Source organism: Macrotis lagotis, chromosome 1 (assembly GCF_037893015.1).
Source record: "Macrotis lagotis isolate mMagLag1 chromosome 1, bilby.v1.9.chrom.fasta, whole genome shotgun sequence".
NCBI classification, from domain to species: domain Eukaryota; kingdom Metazoa; phylum Chordata; class Mammalia; order Peramelemorphia; family Peramelidae; genus Macrotis; species Macrotis lagotis.
The window spans coordinates 187,556,693-187,579,936 of NC_133658.1; the positions used below are offsets into that span (position 1 = coordinate 187,556,693).

The 23,244-nt window shown below is 36.1% G+C and overlaps 1 protein-coding gene across 3 annotated transcripts in view; it reads left to right on the top strand.

The window, feature by feature from the left end:
* The window catches only part of FERMT1 (FERM domain containing kindlin 1), a 61,934-nt gene extending 51,200 nt beyond the window's left edge, over nucleotides 1-10,734 (top strand). For 2 of the 3 annotated variants that reach the window (XM_074209485.1, XM_074209484.1), the window contains exons 15-16: nucleotides 879-1,020; nucleotides 6,690-10,734. In XM_074209485.1, coding sequence (XP_074065586.1) covers nucleotides 879-1,020; nucleotides 6,690-6,863 — 316 coding nt within the window. In that variant the 3' untranslated portion in view covers nucleotides 6,864-10,734. The remainder of the gene's footprint in view (nucleotides 1-878; nucleotides 1,021-6,689) is intronic. The other variant, XM_074209486.1, reaches the window with a different exon arrangement.
* Nucleotides 10,735-23,244: the final 12,510 nt, after the last annotated feature.

Sequence of the window (23,244 nt, forward strand, 5' to 3'; positions counted from 1 at the left end):
TTCTGCCTCCCTACCCATTCACTACTTTTCCCTCACCATACATGGTCTGCTCCTGTTGTAGTGATTTATAATAATGTACCCTTGACAGACTCTAAAGTTGCAGTGATTTTATGATTATCAAACTTTCAAAATATGTGAAGCAAGATCATTCACTATGTTTAGACACAATGGTATTCAAGACATAAGAAAGCCCTGCAACCACCGAGCCAGCAAAATAAAAGTGGAAGCATAATGGAATGAGACAGTGCATGTCCTAGAAATGTAGAAAAACAAAAGAATGTTGAAGAAATACAGCATATAGCAAAGGAAGAAGAATTACACTATCATTTAGTACTATATTTTTCTGATATGAATTCAAATTTCCACTTCCTCTCTTTCTTTGATATGACTTTTACTTAGCAATTTAGGCAAGTAATAGTATTTGACATCTGTTCTTATGTTCCATCAAGGACTGAATTTATAACTCAGTGTCATTCTTTATCATATAGTTTATACCACAATAAAACATTATACTGCACTAGGACTTGTTGATGAACTGTCTCAGAAATTTGTAATCCAAATGGAAGACTTTAGAAATGTGTATACTGAGGGCAACTAGGTGGTGCAGTGGATAGAGCACCAGCCCTGTAGTCAGGAGTACCTGAGTTCAAATCCGACCTCAGACATTTAATAATAACCTAGCTTGTGACCTTGGGAAGTCACTTAACCCCATCGCCTTGCCAAAAAGAACCTAAAAAAAAAGAAATCTATGTACCTCATTTGTCTTTTTCAAACAAAAGAGACTTGAGTGAGAACTGTTTATCTAAAGTTTTCTGATATATAAAATGGTTTCCAGTTGAATCTTGCTCTCTTAATGAATATAATTCTTATTTTTCCAGGTTTAAAGGAAGCAAGAAAGATGATATTCTTGGAGTCTCATATAATAGATTAATTAGGATAGATATAGCCACAGGGGATCCGATTACAACGTGGAGATTTGCAAATATGAAACAGTGGAATGTAAACTGGGAAATCCGTCAGGTAATAAATGATTTCTCTTTTTTTCCCTCCTAAACAGATGTAGGTCCAATGAATATGTGTAATTCCAGAAAACTATAGATGACTTTAAAAGGGAGCTTTAGTTTCAGAAGTTAACAAACTACCAAGGCTTTGTAATTATACATAAAATAATCACATTTAATTCTGGGCAATTTTTTAAACATGTAGAGACTGAAAAATAGTGGAACTAATATAGAAAAATTGTTTAATTCATATTTTGAACACATACAATCTTTAGCTCCCTAAAATTACCCAGCTGTATATATTTCATTTTATTTCATTCAGCATAAGCTTATGAGAAAGCTTAAATTCATCATTTCATAAAGATGAATGTAATATGTATGAATGACATAAAACAAATTTTAGAACACACTTTTCTTGAATAGCTGCCAGTAGATTCTTTTGTTAAAGAATGGAGCCTTAAGCTCCATTTGTCTATCTAAAAATAATTTTTCTTATGAAAGAAAAAATGTTAAATGTTTAATTTTCATAGTTTGGAAAAGATAGCTTGTTACCCCTAAGAACCTATAATCTTAAAGCCTTTTAATAGAGAAATGGTGCATTCTAAAAAGAATCACAAAATCTCACAAATCAAAAGGAAGATATATCTGATCATGAATCTAATGTACGACACATTCAAGTGGTCATCCATCTATCATATGAAGACTTCCAATACAAAGGAATCTACTACTTCTGGAGTACCACTACTTTAAAACCACTCCAAATTTTAGAGGAAGCATTTTTTCTATTCCTGAAAACCTAAGTTTGCCTCTTTCCAGTTTCTACCTATTACTTCTTGTTCTGCCATCAGAGCCAAACAACAAATCTAGTTGTGCCTATATGATAGCTCTCAGATATCTAATTGCAGTCATCTTCTCTTCTTCAGACATATACATCCCCAGTAACATTAGCTGATCCCCATATGACATAATCTTGAAACTCTTCACTATCTTGGTTGCCTTCCTCTAGACACTTTCTTATTTACCAATATCCTTGATAAAATGTGGAACCCAGAATTAAACAGTATACTTCACATGTGTCAGGACAGAAAATAAAGAGACTATCACCTCTGTAGTCTGGGACACTGCCTTTCTTAATGATTCTCAGTTCAGATTAGCTTTCTTGTATGCTTTATCATATTGTTGACTCCTGCTAAGCTTGCAGTCCTCTAAAATCCCCTAATCTTTTTCAGGTGAATTTCTCTCTCAATGTTCCCCCCATCATGTGTGCATGTGTGTGTGTGTGTGTGTGTGTGTGTGTATACATACAGAGAGAGATATAGAAATAGATAAATATATATCAGATATCTTATATATTTGATTTTCTGAAATTAAGAATAAAACTATGTATTTCTCAGTTTTTCATGGCCAACTCTTCTATGACCCTATTTGGGGATTTCTTGGCAAAACTACTGGAGTGGTTTGCCATTTCTTTCTCTAATTCATTTTATGGATGATGAAACTGAGGAAAAGAAAATTAAGTGCCCAACTAATAAGTATCTGATGCTAAATTTAGAACTCAGGAAGATAACTCTTCCTTATTCCAGGTCAAGAATTCGTATCACCTGCACTACCTAGTTTTATGTATTTATCCAATTTAAATTTATCTCAAATTTAGCACAACTTTCTAGCCTCTCAAGATCTTTCTGAATCTTTGCTCAGTCATCTAGCAGATAGCATATTAGCTCTCCTTCCCAGCTTTGTGTCATCTACAAACTTATTTTTAAAACTTGCTATCTGTGCCTCCATCCAAAATGATGTTTTTTTGATAAAAACAGTAAGTAGTAAAGGACCATATCCTAATTTTCTCCTTTTCCATGAAAATAGTGTATCAGCAGTATATTTCTACAACATTCCTTTGACCTACCAACATAGTAACCTATCAGAAAAAAAAGGAAATCAATTTAGTCTAGAATGACATCTTTTTGAAGCTATTCTTCCTCTCTGCTATCATTACTTCCTTTTTTAATGACATTAACCATTCCTTTACTAATATATACCAAAATTTTGTCAGAAATTGAAGTCCAAACTTGTTGATTCTTGTAGATTATAGTCCCTTCTCTTTCTTCGAAAACTGGAATACTAGTTTTCCTATTTCTCCTGATTGTATATTCTAAGGACATTTTTATTCAGTACTTTATAGTTAAAGGATTCGCCTAGTCAGAGAAAATAAATCACTTGCCATTACCAATAATCTTTCAGAGACCAATGGCAGGTGCTTAGAGTGACATCTTACATTCATTTAGTAGCCTGATTCATTTAGGATTGGTGACTTGAACCCCTGGTACTTAGCATAGTGCCCAATTAATGATTTTTCATTCATTTATTGAATTCATTAGGGTAACTCTCTAAATAAGTTGGGTTTCAATTCATAGAATCAAATAAATTGAGTTGGAAGGAACCTAAATAGTCGTCTAGTCCAATTCATACCCTGAGGAACCCCCAACTATAACTTATTAGAAGTGGCTTTCCAACATCTACTTGAAGATAAACAAAAGAAAAACACCACTTACTCTTGAGGCCACCCAGTACAATTTGGGATACATCTATTTTATAAGTACTAATCTTTGCCATCAAGCTTTGAATCTTTGCATTTTCCAACCATTACCTAGAAGGTAGAACCTTCTAGGGCCATTTTTGTTCACTACTTTTCAAAGATCATTCTCCTTTGCAGAGAAAATAGAGAACAGATGGCCAACTCTGCATTCTTTTTTTCATGAATTGCCATCATCATCTCATCCCACCCTGAACAATCTTACTTATTCTTTTTCTAATTTTTTTATTAATTTAAGGCAATGGAGTTAAATGACTTGCCCAAGGTCACACAGCTAGGTAATTATTAAATGTCTGAGGTCAGATTTGAACTGAGATCCTCCTGACTCCAGGGCCAGTACTCCATCCACTGCACCACCTAGCTGCCCCAACCCCAGTCTTACTTATTCTTGATTTTCTTCTTTTCACCGAATAACTACAAAAACAACAGCAACCTTTTGTTGTTGTCCTTAGCTTTCCTCCCTAATTTCAACTCTCCTGGCATTGTTTTTATAATACTATAATTTCTCCAGGTGAGGTATTATATGTCCTAGAAATGTTATTATAGCAAAAGGATAAAATTTAGAAAATTATTGTGGTATATAGTATAGGAAGGAGATTAGGCTCCAGTTTCATTTAATTTTTCTTGTTATGAACTTGAGTTTCCCTTTCCCATCTTTTCTTCACTCTTTAAGATTTGGCAAGAGCTTTTACTATTTTATCTCATTTGATCCACATAATCAGGTATTATTATTATTATCCCCATTTACAGATGAGGAAAGTAAGTTTGAGAAATGTTAAGAGATGTCCCCAGGGTCACACAGCTAGTGTGTGTCTCAGGCAGAAATCATACTCATGTGATCCTGACTCCAAGTATATGATAATGAACTTTTTTTTAGAGATTTGGAGATAATTGTATTTTACATTATCTGTTCTTAAAAGATGACTACAATTTAAAGGATTTAATTTTTATCTTAACTTTGCTCATGTAGTTTAACAGTAAAAAGGTAAACCTCATCTCTCCTTATTTCTTCTGCATATGTCTTTTTTTTAAGGTTTTTTGCAAGGCAAATGAGGTTAAGTAGCTTGCCCAAGGCCACACAGCTAGGTAATTATTAAGTGTCTGAGGTCAGATTTGAACTCAGGTACTCCTGACTCCAGGGTCAGTACTCTATCCACTGTGCCACCTAGCCACCCCCTGCATATGTCTTTTTAAAAAACTAAGTTGATTGAAGGAGTTTCATGGATTTTCACATTCCACTTCCTTTCTGTAATTCTACCCACTTTTTTTCTCCTTTTCAGAATTATTTTTCCTTGTGTATTTTTAAAAACTGCTATAGAATTCTAAGCACTAGACTTGACTATTATTACCTGCTCCTGATTTTAACAGAGCTTGAGGAAAAAGTCCAGATAATTGAAATTTCCCATCATTACCATTATATCATGTAGTTGAATTAGTTTTATATCTCATTTCCCAAACATTCCTCTATTATTTCCCTTTTCTTTTCAACTGGTTAGTGACATCACTGGTTCTATTTTTGCCTCAGTGAATCTTCCTATAACTCATTTTCACCAGGTTTCGATCATCCAGTTCCTTGCTTTTCCTCTTAGAAGTACATGTTCTAAAGTCTTTAAAAGTGCATAAAAGAGCTTATATGTTGGGATTTCCCTGCCCCCTCTCTCACACCCATGAGAGAGGTGTGCCATTTTGTTAAGATATCTTAATAAAAAACATTTTAATCACTGTAAAAAAAAAAAAGGTAGTACATGTTCTTAATATAGTGCTACCTATTCTGTTCCTTCCATTAAGGTACTTCTTCAGCCTTTAGGGTCTCATCTCTCATACATAGTTCAGATTTATCTCTTTGCATATGCCACTATAGCTCACATTTGCTTGATATTTATGCTTTATATATGCATTGACATTTCAGGTCATGGGCTTTAGTACTTTTTTGTTGAATTTTCTTGCTTTTAAAAGTTTCTGGGGATCTTACCTAGTATTTTTCTTCCTATGTCATAGCAATTTGCTATGATATTCAAGACAGTGGAGAAACAAAAGTCACTTTTCTTCTACCCTCTTCCTTCTTAATTGAAAATCCTTTTGATTGTGTAATCAGGACCTAAATATTGTTGTTCCGAGACTTGATATTCAGAGGGACAAACTTTACAATTAGATTTGTAAGACTATATTTAAATACATTCTTACAACTTATATTAATTATGTTCTATCCATTGACAGTTGATCATAATGATATTTAAAGCTTGAATCCAGAAAACCAAATCCCCATTCTATGACCGTCTTCTTAAACCAGTTGTTCACCTCTGAAACAGACCATTTTTCTTTTTTTCAAAGCACTTATCTTTGATTGGCAACATTGATTTTAATATATATATATATGTTTTATATATACATAAAACATATATATCACTTATGCACAAGATTTCATAATAGCTCTTTAAAAATCATTTTCACTCTTTCAGCAGAAATCTGTGAGAATGGTATGGTAGGAACACTGAACTAAAAAGTCTAAAATTGTAGGTTCTGATTCTAATTCTATTTTGGTGTAATTTTTGATAGTCATTCAGGTTGTTATATATGGGCTAAGCCCTTTGCTAAGCAAGCCACATAACAAATCTTAATCATAATAGCTGGAAAATATAAAATAGCTGTTAAAATGAAGAACTTCAATTGAGTGGTCTTTTAGGTGTCTTCTAGCATTAAATTTTTCAAAATATCTCTTTTGCCCTTTATTAATTGTGATATAAAGTTATCTCCTGTAAAGAAAAGACCTCCTTCATTCATGAGTTGCCCCATAATATAGGGATCCTTTGAACAATATTTGCATGTTTTATCATCCAATCAGCAAGTATGAATTAAACTTTAGAATTGTCCGTTCCAGCTAACTTGCAGGATTTATTTCTCTAAAAGTTGCTACCACAAGAGGGCACCAAATAAGCAGTAATTCCTTTCTTTTTTTAATCCAGTTCTTAAATTGCTTGTAGTCTACTTCATAATAAATCAGTCTAAATAATCATTGCAGATTGAATTATAATATGATTGCCCCCTATCTGTATGTGTACATTTTTTTTCTTACTACTGCACTGCGTTTTTTTTTTCAGGTTTCTATAGAGTTTGACCAAAATCTATCGATGGCTTTCACTTGCCTAAGTGCAGATTGCAAGGTAGTACATGAATATATTGGTGGCTATATCTTCTTATCCACCCGCTCGAAAGACCAAAATGAAACACTTGATGAAGAGCTCTTCCACAAATTGACAGGGGGTCAGGAATGAAACGACCAGCTTGTTTGATCTTTGCAAACAGAACAACCATATCATAGTTTTTGGCTTGGGGGTTTTGTTTCTTTATCTTTTGACCCTTTCTGACAGAATAATATAACAAATACAATGTAAATCCTGAAAATACTTCCCATGTTAAATTTCTAGAGACATCTCACCCTTCTTCCTTTGAAAAAGTCAATTGATTCTACATCTTGTTTGATGCACAAGTCCAAACATATTCCCTTCCTCCTTGAAGCATTTTCTGTGGTGCAATTACTTGAACCTGAATATTGTGACTTAAAGTTTAATTTCAGCCCCTACGGTGGCAGTATACTAATGGAGAAAGAAGATGCAGACAAAGTAAAGCAGTTCTTATACAGACTGAGAAGCAGTTACTTTGAGATCATTCTTGGGAGGTATCTTGAGACAATCCAATCAAGGATTCTGTCTGTTTCCCAGAGGAACTGGAACTTACCAACAAATTTTGAGTGATATTTTTATTTTTCTGAAGCCAGAAAATGAGAAGAAAACTTAGAATTCAAGAGTAATATATAGAGAATCTGATTCTCTTATGCCTATTTCTTCTTGACTCCAGACCCAGAAGAGGCAAATACAGCCTTTAGATACAAGCCTCCAAGGCCTAACTTGACATTTGGGCCCTAGGACTATATGGTTCATGTAGTAAGAAACATATTTGAAATATTTTCTTTTGACACAAACTGATAATATGACCATAACCTGGCAATATCAAACTTCAATAAGTATCATTTACATATCAAGCCTCCTAATATATGACTAATCTATTTGTCACAAAGATGAAGTTGTGCATAATTTACCAAAGTGTGACTTCGGTTTCAACTGAACAGTTTGGTATTTCTCTATCCATCATTTCCATAATAACTTCCACAGATGTTGGCTCATTTTGACCAAATTTTATCTGCAACAAAGAGTGACAGAATAAATTTCAAGTTCCATTTATAGGTACTTGACTATAACAAAGGAGACAATGGCAATCAAATGAAGTCTTCCAAATGAGTTATTTGTATTTAGTAGCAATGCACTTTACAAAATATAAATCTAAATTTAGACTAGCTCACTATCCTCTTAGAGTATCAGATTTCTAAAAAGCCACATCAAGTCAACAGACCAGTTAAGCATTTATTAATCACTTACTGTATGCCAAACATTCTTCTAAACACTATATACACCTCATTCTTTGTCCTGCTAAAGCTATTTGAGTCCATATTCTCTAAAGCTATCACAGTAAAATTTTACACTAATTGATGCAATTTAAAACTATTTGCTTTTCTGTCTACATTAGATGGGAAATTATACATTTAATTTCTTTTTTATGGATGGGCACAGAATACTAGACATAGGGACTGTGGTTTCCTTGATAAAAAGAACTCTTGGTGAGGAAACTGCCAAAGTAGCCTGACTTTATACCCTTTCTGCAAACTGTCTTTTTTTTTAATTCTGAATTTAATAAATGCCAAATAAAATGAGTATTTCCTTATTTATAGTAGATCAGAGAAAAGATTTGCATGTAACTGCAAATCTATTATTTGCCATATGCTTTCTATAAATATCTAATAACAATTCTGCACTTGTAGTCTTACTGACTGGAACACTGAGGTTCAGTGTTAGAGTCACATAGCCAGTTAAGTGTCAGAGGCAGGTCTTCAACCAAAGTCAACCTGGCATCAAGGATGGCTCTCTAATATTTCCTTCATACTTTCTAACTACAATAATAAAATACACAAAGTTTGTATGGTGGGGTTTTTTTGGTCAGTATTGTTACTGTCTAATTGTCCCTTTATCACAGCTGGCTATATGCAAAGGTTAAGTTATGCCCTTATTTTCTCTGTTATAAAAGAACAAACACAACTTTCTGATTCTGTCATCCTTCCTCACAACAGCCTGTATTCATCTTTCTTGAAAAGGAAAGTTATCTTGATTATCTGGGCAGTTATGGATGATCTAAAAACATTAGTAAAGCTGTAAATTTCAACTTATTTATCATATCAAAAATTCTGATGAAACCTGAAATAACCTATACCTTTTTCAGCCTTTAAAAAGAAATACAACTAACTAGGGTAGACACTGAAAACCTGGAAATAATAAATTCATAGTGAACTATAGGCTCAGTATGAGGCAGCAATTTAATGTGGGACCCTAAAGAAGTCAATGGAATTATAAACTACAAGCTTTCATAAATAAAGTGATCATCTGCACTCTGCCCTAGTCAGACCAATGGAGGAGTTAGAGATAAGGGAGAACTTGGAAGACAGCCACTGCAGACACCAATGAAGAAATGTCTTGTGCAATGATAATAGATTTTGGAGTACATGGAGAGGAATAAATTGTTAGAAGACTGAGAAGTCAAGAAAGAGCAAGGTTATGAAGGATTTTATATTTGTTTCTTAATTGGAAGGAAGGAAATAAAGCATTTATTAAATGTCTATTATTCCCAAGTATTGCATTACATTCTTTGGAAATAATATCTCATTTGGTTCTTAAACAATCCTGTGTGATTGGTACTGTTATTATCCTCAGTTTACAGATGAGGAATCTGGGACAGAAAGAGGTTGTGGGGGCAGCCAGGTGACGCAGTGGATAGAGCACCGGCCCTGGAGTCAGGAGTACCTGAGTTCAAATTTGGCCTCAGACAATAATTACCTAGCTGTATGGTCTTGGGCAAGCCACTTAACCCCATTGCCTTGCAAAAAAAGAAAAGAGAAAGAGGTTGTGACTTATCCAGAATCATGCTAATAATAAACCAGAAAGTGTCTTGAGGCTGGATTTGAACACTGTCTTCCTGACTTGAATCACTATTGCCTGACTGCCTATAATAAACTCTAGCTTATTAAATATGGTCAGATCTGCACTTTGGGGAGATCAATATGACCACTGAATGGAGAATGGACTGAAGTGTGGAGAAACAAGGCAGGGAAACCAGTCCAGGCCTATAGCAATGAAGACCTGGACCAGTGGTAGCAGTATCAGAGCAGTGAAAGAGGCATCCGTGAGAGTTGTATGAGGATAGAAATAATAGGACTTGGAATTAGATTAATTAAGAGGAGTGAGAGAGAGCAGGGTAGAAGTTGGCAGTTAGGCAAGTGACAGAATAGACACTGAATTTAGACAAGAAGGTAGAGTTTGGGAAAGATGAATTTAGTTCTGGAAGAGTTCAAAGTATTCAATAGGATGTTGGAGATGAAAGACTAGTCTGGTTGGTCAGTCTGGAAGCATTTTAAGTCCTTTCTATGTGCCAGGAAATATATTAAGCCTTGGGACAATCCTTCTTGAAGAATGTACTTTCTAGTGGTGAAGACCACAAATAAAAGGAGGTAGGAAAGTAGTTTATCCTTCATGTTTAAAAAGGACTATATGGTCATATGCATGATGACATGATTTGCACATTATTCTTGTTATAGTGAGGGGAGTGTTCTGCAAAAACATCCTTCTCACTGCCTTTTCCAGAATTGTTTCACCCCATGGCCCAATTTGATAGGAAACATCTGGTGATGTCTGGATGCTATGGAAGTCGCTGGCCTTATGGATGTGGTTTCCCTCCTCTACCGTGGTGTTCCAAGAATGGGCTAGCACCAGCATGCTGATTGTTGGCATGGTATGGCTAACCTGTCCCTCAGTGGTCTAATCTTTATAAGGTGATGGAGTTGTTCTATTTGGCTCTTCAACCATACTTCTAGAACTTCGACTCCTAAGACTTTGATTTCCCAGAAGCTTCCTGGAAAGGCATTCATGGCAATAACACTTCTGGGTCACTTTGACTTTTGTTCTTGATTAATGAAAAAGTTCTTTTTTTTTTTAAGGCTTTTTTGCAAGGCAAACAGGGTTAAGTGGCTTGCCCAAGGTCACACAGCTAGTAATTATTAAATGTCTGAGACCGGATTTGAACCCAGGTACTCTTGACTCCAGGGCTGGTGCTTTATCCACTATGCCACCTAGCCACCCATAATGAAATCATTCTTGGCAAATGCTTTTGCTGTGGTCCATCTAACCAGATGAAGAGGCATTTAGCTAACTTAAGAGTTATAGCTCTTAAACATAAATGTGTTGGGAAGTGACTCGGGTGTCTGGTAGGGTAGAAGGAACTTCAGGTACAGAGAGCTGAGTATAACCTAAAAAAGAATGAAACCTAGCTGCCTGAGCACCATTTTCATTGGAATTGCATCCAAGGAGGAGGAGCATGGATACTAACAATGTGAGAACCCTAAGACCGAAGTGGGCTTCCACTGTGAAAACACTTTTGGGGCAAGGAGAGGAAGTGCATAGTACAGAAATGAATTTACATCACAATCAGGAGTTTCACTGTGTACTCCTTACAATAAGGTGGGGATCAGGTGGTATGGTTCTCTAACTATTTTGAATTTGGGATTAGACATAACACTTATTGAGGTCTTTTAAACACAAACTGTCTTTTAGAGGGAAAACTGTAGGGAGGAGGTTTAGCTCTGGACAAATAGAAGGGAGAATTATCTGCATAGAAATTATAATTGAATCTATGGAAGCAGATGGGATCACCAAGTGAAATATCACAGAAAGAGAACGGGGGGGGGGGGGTGGCAAGGACCTGAGACATTTACAGAAGGATGTGATGTGGATGAAGACCCAATAACAGAGACAAAGTAGTAGTCAGGCTGCTAGGAGAAACAGAAAAGGGCAGCAACATGAAAACCCAGAGAGACAAATAGCAAGATTGAGGTGAGGGGCAGTGTCAGAGACTTAAGAGATCAAGAAGAAGTAGCTTTGATAAAAAGGCATTAGTTAGATTAAAGAGATGGTGGTTACTTTAGAGGACACAGTTTGAGTTGAATGATGGGATTGGGCTCTAGATAGTGTTTAGAAGAGAGTGCGTGGAGGTGGCTAGGTGGTGCAGTGGATAAAACACCGGCCCTGGAGTCAAGAGTACCTGGGTTCGAATCCGGTCTCAGACACTTAGTAATTACCTAGCTGTGGGGGCCTTGGGCAAGCCACACTTAACCCCATTTGCCTTGCAAAAACCTTAAAAAAAAAAGTGAATGGAAAAGAAGTGAAAGCATCAACTGCAGACCACCTTCTCCAGGAACTTAGTTATAATAGGGAAGAGAGTCAGTTGAGAGCTGCACAAATCTTGATTTTCTTCCAAATTCACAAGTAAAATTTTGCCCCCTAAACTCAAACCTAAAATTTTATTATATCCTGAAGCTCCACCCTCAGTTATTAACATGACCTACATTCCTTTTTTGCCTCCAGGGCACCTTCTCTGGCTGTCCCCATCCCTCAAATGTTCTCCCTCCTCATCTCCACCTCCTGACTTCTCTGGTTCCCTTTAAGTTCCAGCTAAAATCTCATCTAGGAAGCCTTTTTTTCTAATCCCTCTTAATTCTAGTGCCTTCCTTTTGTCAATAGTTTCCTAATTATCCCGTATGTAGTTTGTATGTAATTACTTGCTTCTTGATTTTCCTCATTAGATTATGAACTCTTTGAGGGGAAAGTTCTTTTGCTTTTCTTTGTGCTCTCAGCAATTAGAATAGTTATTTGCACTTAATAAATAGGTACTTTATTAATGCTTATTGACCGACTGACATCTCAAACCCCAACAATAACACAAAGTCCAACTTCTAATTCAAATTAAAACTCTTAATACTAACCAAAACCTGAACCTTAACTTCTATCCTAAACACTATATAAAAACCATATATATATATATATATATCATTATTGCCATCTCACCACTGCCCAGGTATATGCCCCAGCTACAAAATGCAGGTTTAGTTTCCTCATAGCATCTCAGGAAAAAAACAAGCCAACTCAAAGAAATAGAAAGTTATGTCCTGGGTACTTATTTTGAAGCCTATGTTCTTTTATTGCTAGACAAATAAAGAGGAAACTGTATAATTAATTATGTAATTATAACCATCAAATTATGATTAATAACTCAGATTTGCCACTGAAATTCTTTATAACTCTTGGCAGTGATGCAGAGAAAACTGGGCATGGGAGTGATGAGATCAGTTGGAGACAAACTTTGTAAATCTTTTGTTCACATGGTAAAGGGAATCTTCCTTTATCATCTAATTTAGGCCACACCTGAGGGCCTGACCTTCGATTTAGATTGCTTTGTTCTTCTAGGGCATCTAGAGAGCACAGGCCCTGGAAGACCACCCAAAAGAGACCCTCCCCAAAAAGGCAAAATCTCCTATGAGGGACTTGGGTCATTCCCAGGTCATCACCCTCTCCCACTGAGCGTGGGAGAAAATTTAAGGAGGTCCGAGGGGGGGAAGGCAGTCTCTGGCTGAACCCTGGCCAGCTGGCCTGACCAAAATTCAATCAGCAATACATGTAGTCTTCTCTTAAAACTCTTTCTAACTTTTCTATCCCTTTCTTAATATTCTGTCACTTCCTTTAATAAATCTCTATTTTCTTTGCAAAGCCTGCATTCCCGAGACTGAGTCGGGATTCTTCGAGGGACACTACTGAACCCAAGTAACAAATCAAGGGCTGCAGCAGTACTAAGAATAATAAGACATTTACCCCTGTGATGTTCTCTAACACAAGAGGTCATTCAACTTTTGTTTGATGACTCCCAACTTTCCCTTTCTCTCTAACCAACCTCCCCCCATCCTGAAGTAAGAACTCCCCACTACCTTGTCATTTACTTACTTTACTTTACTAAATTAATTCATTTACTACCCCCACCAAAAAAAAAAATAGGTAAATTGAGTTCACTCAAAAACTATCACTTTATTAATTACATTTTCATTTGAAACAATTCAATGAGGTAGGTACTTTTTGTTTTTTTGTTTTTGAGAGGGAGACCTGTGATTTCATGGTGGTGGGAAATCTAATGAGAAGTCTGTTTTAGTGAAAATATTGGACAGAGAAATATGTTATTTAACTAATGTGTTCCCTCTGCACTGACCATGTCAAATAGTTAAACTCTGAGTTGCCCATATATTATTAACACTGACCCAGCCTATTGGAGCTGAAATCAGTGGACTTTTGGACATTTGGAGATGAAGTCAATGAACTTTTAGTAAAGAACTTTGCCCCTCCCTGGCAAGGATTTTCCCTGTTACAGTTCAATTTCCTTGTTACTTTAATATCCACAATATTCTGTAAGCAAATCTTTTTTTGTCCCTAATTTTTTCAGGGTCACAGTCAATCTTTTAAGTGAATTCTTTCATGTTTGCTCAAATCCCTGAAAACTTCAGTCAGTCACATTTTTCCAGCAACAGAAACTGTTGCTATTATGCTTTGAAAATCCAGCCACCTTATCCACTACCCAATCCTCTATATCCAAGAATTGCTATCTGTGATATATAGAGAAAATTTTTAATGTGGTTTTCAACAAACCTAGAAGGAAAGTAGTATAAAATGTTGTCTCCTTTTTCCTGCCTTAACTTATAATTAAGAAAGTGTTGGACAGAGAAATATATAATTAATCTGTTCCCTCAGCACTAAAGATGTATCTTACATTAATATTGGACATCCTATAGTCGAAGCTATCAAGATGAAGTCAACTTAGTAAAAATACCTTGGGCTCCTCAGTCAAGGACTCAATAAATCCCAACCCCCTAACAATAAAACAAGGAATTCCTATTCTTGCCAGAAAGGATAAAATCTTAGAGCTACCACCCCTAATCTACATATCCCTAATTATCTCATCTTTGATCTCTGAGTTGTTGCCCCCATCAATAAATACCTCATCTTCCTGCCCTTTAAAAATTCACCTCTTCTCAAGTGAGTTGCTTGTCTTCCTTTGAGAGACCAGTCCATTTTGGGGGAACATGATCCTCCAAATAACCTCCCCTTCTGTACTGCTTATCCTGATGGCTTGTCTTGCTTTAGGAGGCCAACCTGCTTTTGGAGAGTGTGATTTTCCAGATAACTTACCTAGCTCCTATACCTTTCTTTATTGTTTATCCTCACATGGCTGCTACTATTGCTGCTGCTGCTAATCTCTTGCTCCCTTAGTTTCTGATAACCACAGCAATATGTAAACTTTTTTTGCCTCCAAATTCTTCTGCATCAGAGTCAATCTTATAAGTGAATTCTTTCACAATGTTCGAACCCTTTAAACCTTTAGCCATACACATTTTTCTGCAACAAATGGAAGTAAAAGAATGTCTTTCTTTGGTCACTGTTTACTTCCTCCCAACTCACTTTTGTCAGTACTTTCCCCCTCCAATTGGAAATTAAGTTTGAGGTTTGACCCATCCCAAGTTAACCCTTGAGATTCTGGGATAAGGCAGATTTACCTGGTAAGAGTCAAAGCAGAGCAGAGATATTAGCACATTTTGGAAAAGAAAGCTAAACTATCATATAGCATCCATCAGTAAGGTTTAGGAAGGATGTTCATAAACTGGAGAACTTCAACAAGAAGTAACCAAGACAAAGGCCTTTGAAGATTAGTTGAATGAAAAGAAAATGTTTAGTATAGAGAAAAAAAGTCTTGGGGTGGGGAAGAAGGGTAATGGAATTGCTGTCTTTAAGAATTTTAAAGCTGTGATTTGGAAGAGAGATTAGATTCTTTTACTTGAATGCATGAGGATTTAGATATAGTAATGAATGGGAATTGCAAAGTAGTGAATTTAGGCTAATTGTAAAAACAAATTTTCTAAAAATTAGAATCATCCAAAAATGGATCAAATAATGGGGCCTTTAAGTGATAATTAAGTGAATTACTTCTCTGGTATGTTGCAGAGTTAATTCTTTTAAAGGTGTAATTTAGACCAGTTAACCAGAGATGTTTTTTCCAACTTCCAATTCTCTGGAGGAATTAAGATAAATAAAAGGGTTGGTTTCCAAAGTCTTTAAAGCTGGTCCAGGTGCTGGAAGAAAATATCTCTTTTTAAAAGAGTCTTATCTGGGCAGTTTTATCTTATCCTTAACCTTTTATATATCATCTACTTTTATCCATTTCTATAGTTCTCCTTGGTGGTAAAAAGAAAAAGAAAAGCACTGGGTATCCAATGAATTTTATTAGAGTTTGGCCCATGCTGTAAATTATGTGAAGGAGAGGAAATAGTTTAGAGTTAATAGGGTAACCTGACTTGGTTTTTAACTGGGTGTAGAAAATCCAAACTTGAATTCTATGAAATTTAAATATTTTGCAAATCCTTTCAGGTCACTCAACTTGTTCTTTGGACTCTCTCTGGCTACCAAAATTCTTTGGACTTCATCAAATAGGAAGGAGTGAATGTATCCCAAAATATTTTACCTCACCTCCACCAAAGTTTAAATTGTCTTAAATTTTTCTATTAATAGGAAAAGTGGTCTTGTGCCAAACCAATAATCTTGTATCTCACCTGATAAATTTTCTGTGGGCACCCCCAAAAGCAATTAGGGAAGCATTACTGATCCTCAGAATCCAAAAACTATTTAAGATATTCTAATTTAGCTTAACAACCCTCCCCCACTCCCCCATGCACACACTGTTAACATTTTAATCCTATTTGCCTCAGTTTCTTCATCAGTTAAATGAACTGGAGAAGAAAATGACAAATCACTCCAGTATCTTTGCTAAGAAAAACCTCAAAAGGGGTCCATTAAATGTTGGACACAATTGAAAAATGACATTAAAAATGACCACATTCGGGGCGGCTAGGTGGCACAGTGGATAGAGTACCAGCCCTGGAGTCAGTAGTACCTAGGTTCAAATCTGGCCTCAGACACATAATAATTACCTAACTGTGTGGCCTTGGGCAAGCCACTTAACCCCATTGCTTTGCAAAAAACTAAAAAAAAAAAATTACCACTATTCAAAGTATAAACTTCCATATTCAATATGAGTTGTCTAACCAGTCTACCAGCAAAGTGGATAATGACAAAGCATAGCATTCATTTTTATTTTTAAAAAATGCACTTGAGGCAGTTAGGTGGTGCAGTGGATAGAGCACCAGCCCTGGAGCCAGGAGAACCCTAGTTCAAATATGATCTCAGATACCAAATATTTACCTAGCTGTGTGACCTTAGGCAAGTCACTTAACCCCATTTCCTTGCAAAAAAATGCATTTAGCAAGAATATAATATCTATAGAGTTAAACTTGGGAGTCATGAAGACTTGGAATATTGTGCCTCCTCTGATATATATATATTCCTCATTAACCCTGGGTAATTTATTTAAACCATACCCACCCAAATTTCTAAGAATATAAAGTACAAAAAAGTTTCTGAAATACTTTGGTAGAGGACATGTCTTCGGGGGAGTTTCCTGTAGCACTGAAATCACAGGCTCTGTCCAAAAAATGTCAAAAAATTAGTAAACTATTCCCAGTAATGTCTTGGCAGTTCTGATTATGACTCACCAAATGACTTGAAAACTCAGTCTCTGTTTCTCAGTTTCTTTGACTACAAAGGAATAAGAAGATACCTTTATTGCACCCGTTATGAACAGTTAGGCACTGTGTTTATATCTTCTCATTTGATTCTTATAACAACCCTGAGGTATAGGTGTTATTATGTCTCCTTTTCATAGTTGAGGAAATTGAGGTAAAGAGAGGTTGAGAGAATTTGTCCAACATCTCTCTACTGAATCTGAGGCAAGATTTGTAGTCAGATCTTGATCCCTGGACCAGTGTTCTCTCCATTGTGCCATGTAGCTATCCATCTTAAATAAAGGTCTTGTTGGTATCATCTTATGGGCTGAGGCAGTCCTAGAGGTAGTCATACAAAAATATCAGAGACATCATGGTGTCAGTAAAGACGTAATGTGCTATAGGACACTGACACCAGACTTGGAAGTCAGGAAATCCCGAGTTCAAATATCACCTGAGAAACTTAGTATTTGTGTGACCTTGGGTAAGTCACTTAACATCTCCCAACCTCTGTTTCCTACCTGCAGAAGGAGAGGACTGAACTTAATGGCTTCTAACATCCCTTCTAATGCTAAATCTGTGATCCTATGATTCTCTTAGGTTCTTAAACTAGCCCACAAAAAATAGTTCATAATGACTAGAGTTGATCCGTCTGGCTTTCTAAGATAATCAATTATTCAAATAACATCTATGTTTATAACATTTCATTTCCAAAACATAAAGTACATACACACACACACACACACACACACACACACACACACACACACAGAGACCATAGCTAAAGCATTTAATTAGAACCACCACAACAAAAAAAAGAATGCAATTAATAGGAAAGAAGCAAAGTGATTATGATCCTCTGTCCTACACACATTCTTCTCTCACCAATTCTTATTCCATGCTCAGCAATGCTCAGGGCCTTTCTGAATGATGAGCCCAGATGCTTCACAATCTTTCCTCTCCAAGGTTTTCATCTCATTATTTTTTTTCCAAGTTTGCATCTAGGATTCAAGCTCTCTCATCCTAGTGCAAATCTTCCAGGATTCTGAGGTCCTGAATCTTCTTTAAACTTTAATCTTCTCTCATAAACAATAATTCTCCAAAGCTTCATAATTTGGGACAAACTAAAGTCATACTAGAAAGCTTCCACTAAGTGAACTGCCAATTTATCTAGCCATTTTATATTTGGAACTATCTATTTCTTGGAGTTGTGAATAGTTAGAGGCAGACATAACATGGATAATTTTAAGTCTGCTATACTTTAAAATAGAACCTTGCAAAATGGTGTTGCGGAAGGAAGCCAAAATTATAACAGAAAAATCCACCAAGAAATCCACAAAGTATTTCTCTCAGATCTATTTGCACTCCCCAAAATTCCAAATTAACAATTATTTCAGTGAAGACTCTGCCAACTCTAATTCATAAAATAGAAATGGGGATAGATAGGAAAGTAGATAGATGATAGATAAATATCTTTAATTAGTTTCTATGCCAGTTATTCCTACCATTCTGGGAGGATCAAGGAAGAAGTCCATGCATGTTGATTAGAATAGTAATTATTTTTATATATGACTTCTTTGCAAAGATTTGCCTTATATTATTAGTGACATATCATTCTAATTGCTTTACAAAGCATTTTATGTACATTAATTCATTTGATCCTCAAGAAACATTGTGAGGTAAATGCTGTAATGGTTATCTCCATTTTACAAATGAGGAAACAAAGCAATAGAGATTATATAGCTCACCTATGGTCAATTAGAAGGATTTAAATCTAGATCTTCCTTAATTTAAGTCCAGTATTCTAAACAACATGCCACATGGTTGTTCTGTCCAACTCTTCATGATCCCATTTGAGGTTTTCTGCAGTGGTTTGCCATTTCTCTTTCTCCAACTTATTTGACATATGAGGAAATTGAGGCAAACAAGGTTAAGTGATCTACCCAAGATCACACCAGCTAAGAAGTGTCTGAAGTCAGATTTGAACTCAGGAAGATGAGTCTGCCTGACTTCAAGCCTGGGGCTCTATCCACTGTGCCACATAGTTGCCCAACACCATGCTATTTCATATTTTTGCATCGGTCTATATTTGCCTTCTAAAACCTGCCAGTATTCTCATTAAACCTCTCTTGTCACATCTCTGCCTTCCAGCACTATCAGAAAGGGTTGATTCCCATTCCATTTAAAAAACTTCATAGCAACTCTTTTTAAAAGTTAAACAAATTTCACAGCATTGTGACCCAGACAGTTTTGTAGTAGGTGGTACACTGCTGAACTTGCAATAATTTTTTTTTAGTTTTTTTGCAAGGCAATGGGGTTAAGTGGCTTGCCCAAGGCCACACTGCTAGGTAATTATTAAGTGTCTGAGGTAAGATTTGAACTCAGGTACTCCTGACTCCAGGGCCGGTGCTCTATCCACTGTGCCATCTAGCCATCCCTGAACTTGCAATACTTTTGCAGAGAAGACATGATTATCTGATTTTAGATCTATTTGTCTTTTATAATTTTTTTATCTTTTATAAGTTTAAAGGGAGCAGGAGACTTATTTTCCCCAGATCAGTTAATGTTATCACAGGATGTACCCACAGATTATGAAATTCTCATGTATTGAAAATTTCATTACAAAGGCAACAACGTGATTGAATGTGCAAAAAATGAGCATCACTCCAACTGGACTTTAAGAGAATTTAGCAGCTCAAGAGTTGCGTGAGCTGAGATGAGTCAAAGAGAAAACCAGTCACTGGGGAGGATACCACTCCATCTCTTGGAATAAGGAGAAAGAGATTTATTTCTCCCCCTTCCCCCATCTGGTTCCCATATAAGCCAAGGCATTGAGTAATAGAGCTGTTACCCCAAAAGGAGTAATTGGAGAGTCAGTTTGAAAGAATTTGGGATGCACAACTGAGGAGACACATTCCAGAAAGCTTCATGAAGAATGACTTCGATCAGCAAGGAAGGGAGTCAGGCAGCAAGGAAGACTGAGTTAGTGATGTGGATGACTGAGTTGGTCTGTAGAGGACTTCTTAGAAGGGAGGGAGAAGAACATTCCAAACCTGGGGTTCAGTCAAGATAATGGTGCAGAGTGGAGAGATGGAAAGTAGTGTTAGAGGAGAGGCAGCTAGGCCAGGGCAGCTAGACCATAGAGGAAAGTAAAGGAAAGAAGGGTAATAAAAGACTTTAGATATCATGGTACAAGTTCACATATTTTCACTTGAATAAGTTCAAAGAAAAAGAGGAAATTCTTGGATTGACTTTTTTTCTTTCCTAGGCTATGTGAAGTAACCTGACTTCTCTCTTAATAAATGGTGTAGCCATTAGAAAGACCTACAAGAAAAAATATGCGAAAGAAAATGTACCGGGGTGGCTAGGTGGCACAGTGGATAAAGCACCGGCCCTGGAGTCAGGAGTACCTGGGACACTTAATAATTACCTAGCTGTGTGGCCTTGGGCAAGCCACTTAACCCCATTTGCCTTGCAAAAACCTAAAAAAAAATGTACCTCAAAAGAAGGGACTCAATCTGGGGTCTGTGAACAAGTAGACTTCTATTAATTTTGATAATTTCCAGTTTAATGGATTTGCTTCTCTTGTAATCCTATGTATTTTTTGTTTTTTGAATTTTACCATTTTCCCCCAATCTTACTTCCCTTCCCCACCCCCACAGAAGGCATTCTGATACTCTTTACATTGTTTCCATGCTATACATTGATCAAAATTGAATGTGTTGAGAAATCATATCCTTAAGGGAAAAAATAAAATGATAGCAAAATTACATAATAAGATACCTTTTTTTTTTTTTAAACTAAAGGTTAAAGGGAAAACTAAAGGCTAAAGGTCTTTGGTTTTTGTTTAAACTCCACAATTTTTTCTTTGGATACAGATACCCTAGAAATGTCCCTGATTGTTGCACGGATGAAATGAGCAAGTCCATTAAGATTGATCATCAACCTCATGTTGCTATAATCCTATGTATTTTATTTATGCCTTTAAAGATAGCTGAGTAGTAGTCCATACTATTTTTTTTAGAAAGGCCTTTTTTTGAGTTTTACAATTTTTCCCCTAATCTCACATCCCTCCCCCCACCCCCCACACAAGGCAGTTTGCTAGTCTTTACATCATTCCCATAGTATGGATTGATCTAAGTTGAATGTGATGAGAGAGAAATCCTATCCTTAAGGAAAAAAACATATAAGATATAGCAGAATTACATGAGATGAATTTTTTTTTAAATTAAAGTTAATAGTCCTTGGTCTTTGCTCAAACTCCACAATTCTTTCTCATCAGGATACGGATGGCATTCTTCATCACAGACACCCCAGAATTGTGCCTGATTGTTGCCCTTTTGGTATGAGCACATCCATTAAGGTTGTTCATCACTCCCATGTGTCTGTTAGGGTGTACAATGTTCTTCTGTTTCTGCTCATCTTGTTCAGCATCAGTTCATGCAAATCTTTCCAGGCTTCCCTGAATTCTCATTTCTCCTGGGTTCTACTAGAACAATAGTGTTCCATCACATACATATTGTGATCCCATTTGGGGTTTTCTTGCCAAAGATACTGTAGTGGTTTGCCATTTTCTTCTCCAGCTCATTTTACAGATGAGGAAGCTGAGGCAAATAAGGAGAAATGACTTCCCAGAGAGACACACAGCTAGGAAGTATCTGAGACTGGACTTGAATTCATGACTTCCTGACTTTAGTTCCAGTGCTCTAGTCACTGTACACCTGGCTGCCCCCAAAAGTGGTCTATAGACTTCACCAGATTTCAAAACATGTCCATGAAAAAAATGAGATTAAGAACATTTACTTGAAGATGACAACTTTGGAGAGGATCACACTTTTCACAGAATCACAGAATATTAGAATGGTCATTTAGCACAACCTCTTCATTTACAGATTTCCTCATTTCTTCAATATAAATGGGGAACTTAAGGTCCACATAAGTCTTAAGTGAAAGTCCAGAAATACAAGATTATACAACTAGTTTATGGCAAAGCTAAAACTAGTTTCTAATCTAGTTCTCTTTTCCTGTGGTTCCCCAGAGTAAGCAGTTCTTTTCCACTTTCTGAAGAGTTGGGAAGGGGAATAACAATATATAAAACAAAGTCCTTTCCAGTGGGTTGTGAGTAGAAGCTTAGCCCATTTTTGAAAATATACATCTTATGTGTTTATCTAAAATTAACCTTATCACTTCCTATAATTACAATTCAAAATAAAACACTATGGATTTTTCTCCTTTTATATTTCAATACTGGATATTGTCAACTTACCTAATAAAATCCTATTTTTATCAAAATCCTAACTGAAGGTTTTAAATTGTACCATTTTTAATTACATCATTTATTTGCTCACTTGAGAGTTTTTCATGTTAATCTGTGTGTCATCTTAATGTTTTTACATTTTCATTCCAATCATTTGAAATTCCTCTGTAATGGATTTTGCTTGGAGACTTTACAACCTGGTACCATCTCCTCCCATAATGGTCCTCTTATGGCTTCTTATCTTATGTAGTGTCAGAGAAGTATGCTGCTTTCAATCTTTCACATTCCAATTCTTGCAGTCATGGGGATTAGGCAACCCCAAAACCACCACTTCATAAATTCTAAAGAGGAAAGTTAAATTTAGCTTTTTGAAGAAGAATGACAAATAGTCAAACCTGCCTCAAGTCTAGTCTGACAGAGTCCTTTAAGTCGGGCAACCTGATTGAGGAAAGATAGAATATTCTCACAGTGCTGTGTTTTTGTCCCCCATCCACCTCAATAAAAATTTACTCTTTCCCTCATCCTTCCCATTGAAAAGAAAAAAAAAATCAACACCCTTGTAAGAATTGTGAATAATCAACAAAACAAATCCCCAAACTGCTAAGTCTAAAAGGTTTACATTTCACTTGCTTCCCTAAGTCCATTACTTCTTTGTCAGACCAATAGAATGTTTCATCATTGTGTGCCTTCCTGAACCATGTCAATGTTCTTAAGTCTTTCAAGTGTTTGTATTTACATTACTCTTATTTCATAGTATCCTCCTGGTTCTACTCAGTTCGTTCTGTGATAGTTTGTGCAAGTTTTTCCAGGT